We start from the raw sequence: 6945 nt of genomic DNA on the forward strand, positions 1-6945 counted from the left end.
AGTCCCACACTTGCTTGAATCCTCTCTTTGGATCCACACTCCATCACTCCAGGAGGTTCATGCATCCATCAGGTTCATGGATGATTCCTGAGGACCATCCCAATTGTGGGCAGTGTAAGAGAGGAGCAGAGCAGGGTCACCTCATGGGCCATGACTGAGCACAAACACCCCAGCAGCAGCCATTCCCCATCTCCCAGGCACAGCCATGCCCACAGGATGGAAATGTCACTACCATACATGATTAGCCCAAGTGAGGCCTTTCTTCCTTCCTTCCATATTCCCAGGAAAATCTTCCTCCCATTCCTCCTCCACCTGCAGACATCAACTACTTTCCATTTCTGGGCTCAGACATGGCTGGAAGGGTTCGCTGAAGCCATCAGCCATCTCATTGCTTCTCCCTGACATGCCCTGACCCTCTCCCACACCTACACATGGACAATCACGGCTGCTCAGGGCCTCCCGCTCTTTAGAAGAGGCCTTGATCTTGATTCTTCCTTGTGATTATTATAAACTTCTTCACTCTCTCCAGAGTTCATGGTGAGTTTTCTTGTCCATAACAGCCCCTTTATGACCGTGTCTTACTAAATGGTTGTCTTTGTATGATCATTTGTGCAGAAAGGGCAGTCACAGGACAGCACCCAATATGTCAAACTGATGCTGAGTGAAATGCCATAAAGACCTGATGAGTTACCCCTGTGTCTGTGTCTCTCCTGGAAGTAGTCTGTCCCGAGAAGGGGATCCAGCTTCTGCCGCTCTCTGCAGAGGCACATGAGCAGTGTCCCTGCACTCGCGGACAGAAGGGTGACTTTTGCTAGATCACCCTTTCCAAACGGAATGATTCTATGTTGTTATTATTCTGTTATTTGGTTTGAAACCATTTCAATTCCCACTACCTGCAGCTTTCTTCAAGGGCGGTTGTTGTGTGGCACAACTGTCCTGGCTCTCCAGGCAGGTTGGGCACTGGTTTGGTGTCTGCATTGGGAGTTTTCCCTTCCTGGGGCAAAAGGCTGTTGAGGAGAGACAGTTGAAGAGATTTGGGTCACAGGGCTTTGAAGCAATCCTTTCAAAATCTGAGCAGAATGAACTTTGGAGACCAGGAAAAATGGAGATGCTCTGAAGGTGGTACTGTCACTAGTAACAGTAACAGGGAACTCCTTATTCTCACTGGTGATCATGATGATCTAAACCTCTTTAATTTCAGTTCTAACAGTCATTCATGCTTTTCCAAGCATCTACTACACCTCAGTAGTTGTGACTTGAAAGAAGTTTGTAGAACAATGCACTTTTTTAAACATTTTTTATTATTATTATATAAAGAATACACCTGTTGATGTAGAGGTGGCATAGTGGAACAGTCCCTTTTTGAGACCAAGGCAGCCAAGGAACAGATCCCAGGTCAGTACAAAGGCACAAAGGAAGCCAGAATCTTTATGTGGTGTGCACTGACACACACTGTCACCTGCATTTCCAGTCTCTGCAGTCCCAGCTGTGCAGCAGAGTCTGGAGTTCTGAGCTCCCTTCATCTGCCCTTTGTGACACGTGTAAAATGGAACTACCCCAGTCAAATGGCTGGTTTTGATTCTCTTCACAGCCTGAAGCACCACATGGGTCAGGAGACAAGCCAGGATACCCAACGAGGACTCACATGCTCTGCATTTACTGTTTAGGTGTTCCCTGGAATCTCAACAGACATGTCACACTGATATCTGGGTTCAAGGAGTTGGTCAAGAGTCTCTTCTCCATTTCTGTAACGATGGCTTTGCTGCCTGGCAGATGTGCAGACTCTGTACGTGGATGCTGTCACCTCTTGAACAACCTGCTCTGAATGGGTTAACAACACGGGCTGTTCTTCCTGGAAGGGCATTAGGACAGCAAACAAGAAGACCCTGGGTTGAGGTAAATGAGAAAGGATGCAAAAGTTGTGGTAAAGACTGTTCGGGGGCACTTGTAAAGCATCCTGGCACCTTATGTGAGTTATTCCTGCGGTCAGGGAGAACCTGAGAGCTTTGTCTAAACTGAAAACATGAAGGGGAACGAAGCACAGCATCATTCAGGCTCAAAGGGACGTCAGCAGGTGTCTTGACCAACCTTCTGCTCACAGCAGTGTCAGACCAGATACTTCAGGACTTTATCCAAACACATCCAGGCCACTTTCTGGGACAGAGTGAGTGCGCACTCCTGGGAAACAGCTTCCAGTGCTTGACTGTCCTCATGACTGGCAAATTTCTCCCTCTCTACAGCACGTTTCCAAGCCCAACGATCCAGATTGTTTTTTTACCCATCTACTTACACACTGACACAGACCATAATATCCTACCTTGACCACAGTAATATTGTGGGGGATGACACCGAATGCCTTGCTGACTTCCAGGTAACAGACCACCACTGCTCTGCCCACATCCACAACCCTGTCCTTTCCTCACAGAAAGCAAAGAGGATGGACAGGCACAACCTGCCCTGGGTAAACCCCGTCACCTTCTCTTCCAGAAATGGGGTCCCAGTGGACATGTTCTGGGGCACAGCCCTTAGTTCCCCTACTCACCCACCGGCCACTTTTGAAAATTACACACACTGTGTGAGAGCTGCCAGTGGTCAGGGAGTCCCCCCAGTCTCCATGAGCTTTCCAAGATGGTGGAGAGTGGCCTCACTGTGACACCGTCCTGCTGTCTCAGCTCCTGGGATGCTTCCCCTGCTGTCCCATAGACTGGAAAGGATTGTGTAAGTTCCAGTGACCCCTGACTTGATCCTCATCCACTGCTGGTTGTTCTCCAGGTTCCTGTCTCAAGTCACAGAGGCCTGGGAGACCTTGCTGGAGAAGATGGAAGACAAGAGGACACAGGGATTCTTTCCCTTATTAAATTCATCAGTGGGCACATGGTGTATTTGTTTCTCCTTCAACTGTTCCTGCAGTAGTAACAGCTCATTATGGGCCCTTGAATTGGACTGAGTTCCGATCTGGGCTGTTTTGTGCTTGGAGGCTGCTGTCCTTGCAGACCAGATGAACTCACTTCTACCACCCTGCCTGGCAGTTCATTCCATCCATGTCACAGCTCTGTCTGCAGCACTGACAGCTCCAGCTCCCCCAGTCAGGTCCCTGGCTGAGGCCATTGCCTCACATCTGGGCTGAACCATCCCAGCTGTGGCACCAGGCCATCTCTGACCTGCCACAAGAAACCTGGTACCAAGTGTCCAAGAGCCCATGTGTGCAAAGGCTTTGCTTCAGAGCACAGACATGAGATGGCCAAAGATTGATGAATGTCTCTAGACCTGGGAGTATAAAACCAGAATAAAATGCCTAAGGTCATTCAACTGAAGAAATTCTCATCCACAGTTTACAGAAATTAGAAAATTTGCTGTAACATTCCTGGTGTCCTGTGTAATAATGGGACAAGAAAATATGATTCTCATACTGATTTATTTTTTAAAACTAAAAAGACAATGCTAGAAAGAAGTGTCTCTGAAGAGGAGAGAGAATCAATATCACTGATTACTTCAGACTGTTTGAAAGGATGTGCCCCTGGAGCCCCAGGGACACCTGGAGGGAGCCCAGAGGGGACAGAGAAAGGGACATCATGGGCTGCTCCTGTGCTGCTGAGCTGGGCTGGGCTCCTGGGACAGAGGGAGCTCCTGGCAAGCGGCAGCGCTGCAGAGAGACAGCTCTGCCCAGGAGCAGCTCCTCTGCACACGCAGCAGGGCTGAGGGCTCTGCCTGCAGCACCGAGGGCACAAAAGCCAGGCAGAGAAAGGGGAAAAGCAATGTAGCTGGTTCGTTGCTGAGGGCTCATTGAAAGACAAATCTTCACAGTCCTAACACGGTAAGTCTCTGCAGGTAGGACATCATGCATTTCCTGGAGGGATCTCCTAAAGCTGGTACATGACTCAGTTTGCAGGATCTGTGAGGTCTCTCTCACAGTATCTCTGTTGTAGAGAAGAACACACTCCAGAGCAGGGCTTCCCTGCAGCACCATCAATGGGAAAGGGCATCATGGCACCTTCTGCTGAGGGTAACTGCAGGGGGAGCACCCAGGGGTGCCCAGGGCTCTCCTGCAGAGCAGGGTCCCTGCATCCCAGGGCTCTGCCAGGACAGGGACTCTGCCGCCTGCCAGGGTCAGCGCTCAGCCTGCCCGGGGAGACCCCAACAACCAGGAGGGGAGAAGATGTGACTGGAAGGAGCTCACAGCTCCAGATCACCCCCAGCATTTTTCCAAGGGGATGCCTCAAGGACAAGATCAGTGCAAGGATTACCAGACAGAAAAGCACCTTTCCTGAGCCTGTCTTTTCAGTTTCCTCTCCCAAGGGGTGGGGGGTGGAGGAAAGGATAAAATGAAAACGAGCTCTCATGCTTAAACAAGTTACTGAGATTCCTGAACTGCAACTCTGAGTGATCAGTACATCTGCCAGAAGGCTCATAACATCCCTTCACCACCCCTCTGCCTGTGCACAGCACCTGCATCACCTTTGCTGGACCCGTCAGCCTAGTCTGACCTGTCCTGTTTTCCAGCCTGCAAACAGGAAGATGCCCCCAGGCAGTGCCCTGTGAACAGGCAGGATCTGTAGGGCCAGGGGGAGGGCACAGAGGGTGGGATGGGGTCTGTGAGCACTGACAGGGAAGAGACATGGACAGGGAAACACCTCCCAGGGGGAGAATCTCCAGGCAGCAGGGAAATGATCAGAAATGGGAGGAAACTAAACCCGGAATTGCTATGGGAGGGAAAACAGAGAAAAGTCCCTATGATCCCCTGCAGTGCAGATCCCTCCTGTGAGCAGCCCCCTGGCCTCCCGTCCCACCCAGCAAAGCCTCTGCCCTCAGGGCCAGGGGCTCCAAGGCATGAAGCAGCTCCTGTGCAGCCAGAGCTCCAGTTCCTCTGCAGAGCACAGGGGCTGAGAGCAGCTGCCCGGCAATGTTGGTGTCTGGGAGGTGGCTGCACAGCTGGGGAAGGGTGACGCTGTCTGAGTGCCCGGCTGCCTCTGCCCTGGCCTCTCTCACACCCACCCTCACCGCATTGTCCTTCTTGCTCCCCTTCTCTGGGTCACTGCTGTTGGGATCTTGTTCTTGCTGTCAGGCTCTCTGGGGATGGCAGTTTCAGCTGCAGAGTCACAGCCTGAACTTGTGGGTCCTTTCCTGCAGGTGTGTCCATGGGAACATGTGTCCCAGCTTTGCTCTGACCTGTGGGGTGTGGGCAATGCAGTCTTTGGGGCTGGGGAGTGAGCTGAGTGTCCCCCAGGACCCTTGTCTGTCTCGTTGAGGTTTTCTTCCAAGCTGCGAGCTTCCATCCAGGATGGAAACCTGTCCTATAGCCTCTGTGTGTTATCTGAAAGCCCCTCGGAGAAGTGCAGAGAGGCTGCAACTGAGAAAATGCTTTTTAGGAAAGGGTGAGACATGTTTTGGTTCCATCTGACAAAGCTGAACCCCAGGACTGTCCCCTGCCCCCCGTTCCCATGCCCCCTGCTGCAGAGCAGGGCTGACTCCTCGGCAGCCAGCGGGCACAGGCCCTGCTCCTCATGGCACCTCCAGCCAGCACCGCCCAGGGCTCAGACACAGAGCTGGAGGAAGGTCTGGAAAAGGACAAGGGGTGTGGAACAGGGGAGGGTGTATGAGAAACGGCTTTGACTTTGCTCAGAGAAATCTCCCCTAACTTGTCAGTGTCCTATGCCCAGAGGCTGCAGATGTCCAACAGCAGCTCCATCACCCAGTTCCTGCTCCTGGCGTTCACAGACACACGGGAGCTGCAGCTCTTGCACTTCTGGCTCTTCCTGGGCATCTACCTGGCTGCCCTCCTGGGCAACGGCCTCATCATCACCACCATAGCCTGGGACCAGCACCTCCACACGCCCATGTACTTCTTCCTGCTCAATCTCGCCCTCCTCGACCTGGGCTCCATCTCCACCACTGTCCCCAAATCCATGGCAAACTCTCTGTGGGATTCCAGAGTCATTTCCTTTGCAGGGTGTGCTGCCCAGGTCTTCTTTGTATTTTTCTTGCTTGGTGCAGAGTATTGTCTCCTCACAGTCATGTCCTACGACCGCTACGTTGGTATCTGCAAACCCCTGCACTACGGGACCCTCCTGGGCAGCAGAGCTTGTGTCCACATGGCAGCAGCTGCCTGGGCCACTGGGTTTCTCAATGCTCTGCTGCACACGGCCAATACATTTTCACTGCCCCTGTGCAAGGGCAATGCCCTGGGCCACTTCTTCTGTGAAATACCCCCGATCCTCAAGCTCTGTTGCTCAGACACCTACCTCAGGGAACTTGGGTTTCTCGTGGTCAGTGTCTGTTTATCATTTGGGTGTTTTGTGTTCATCATTGTGTCCTATGTGCAGAACTTCAGGGCCGTGCTGAGGATCCCCTCTGAGCAGGGACGGTACAAAGCCTTTTCCACCTGCCTCCCTCACCTGGCTGTGGTCTCCCTTTTCCTCAGCACTGGCATATTTGCCCACCTGAAGCCCCCCTCCATCTCCTCCCCATCCCTGGATCTGGTGGTGTCTGTTTTGTACTCACTGGTGCCTCCAGCAGTGAACCCCCTCATCTACAGCATGAGGAACAGGGAACTCAAGGAGTCTATAAGGAAACTGTTGATTGTTTGCTTTTCAAAAGCAGTAATGAACTGACCTCCTTCTTCTGCATGTCACTTGCAATAAAGTATTACTGGTTCAGCCTGCGTTCTGTAGGTTGTTGTTTTTGTTTTTGTTTTTGTTTTTTTTTTCTGTTTAGTTTAGTTTTGTTTTTGTTTTGTTTTTGTTTTGTATTTGTTTTTTGTTTGTTTGGTTTTTGTATTTGGTGTTTGCTTTTCTTGGTTGTATTAATGCAATCCACAAGAAAAATTGTTTGTCTTCTTTTGACTGTGTCCTTGTCTACCTGTCTGGTGTGTCCCATTGTCTTTGTGTAAATAAGGACCCGTACTCTCTATGTGTATAAAATGAAATAAAGGACCCCACACTGACTTGT

The 6945-nt window shown here is 51.2% G+C and overlaps 1 protein-coding gene across 1 annotated transcript; it reads left to right on the forward strand.

Moving 5' to 3' along the window:
* Nucleotides 1-5666: 5666 nt before the first annotated feature.
* On the forward strand, nt 5667-6608 carry LOC139829003 (olfactory receptor 14A16-like). Its single transcript, XM_071814156.1, has one exon. The coding sequence runs from the start codon at nt 5667-5669 to the stop codon at nt 6606-6608; it is 942 nt and encodes a 313-aa protein (XP_071670257.1).
* Nucleotides 6609-6945: the final 337 nt, after the last annotated feature.

Source organism: Patagioenas fasciata, chromosome 12 (genome assembly GCF_037038585.1).
Source record: "Patagioenas fasciata isolate bPatFas1 chromosome 12, bPatFas1.hap1, whole genome shotgun sequence".
NCBI classification, from domain to species: Eukaryota; Metazoa; Chordata; class Aves; order Columbiformes; family Columbidae; genus Patagioenas; species Patagioenas fasciata.

What these genes read in the sequence shown, in the direction of transcription:
- LOC139829003 (XM_071814156.1), top strand. Translation starts at nt 5,667, where the DNA reads ATGTCCAACAGCAGCTCCATCACCCAGTTCCTGCTCCTGGCGTTCACA.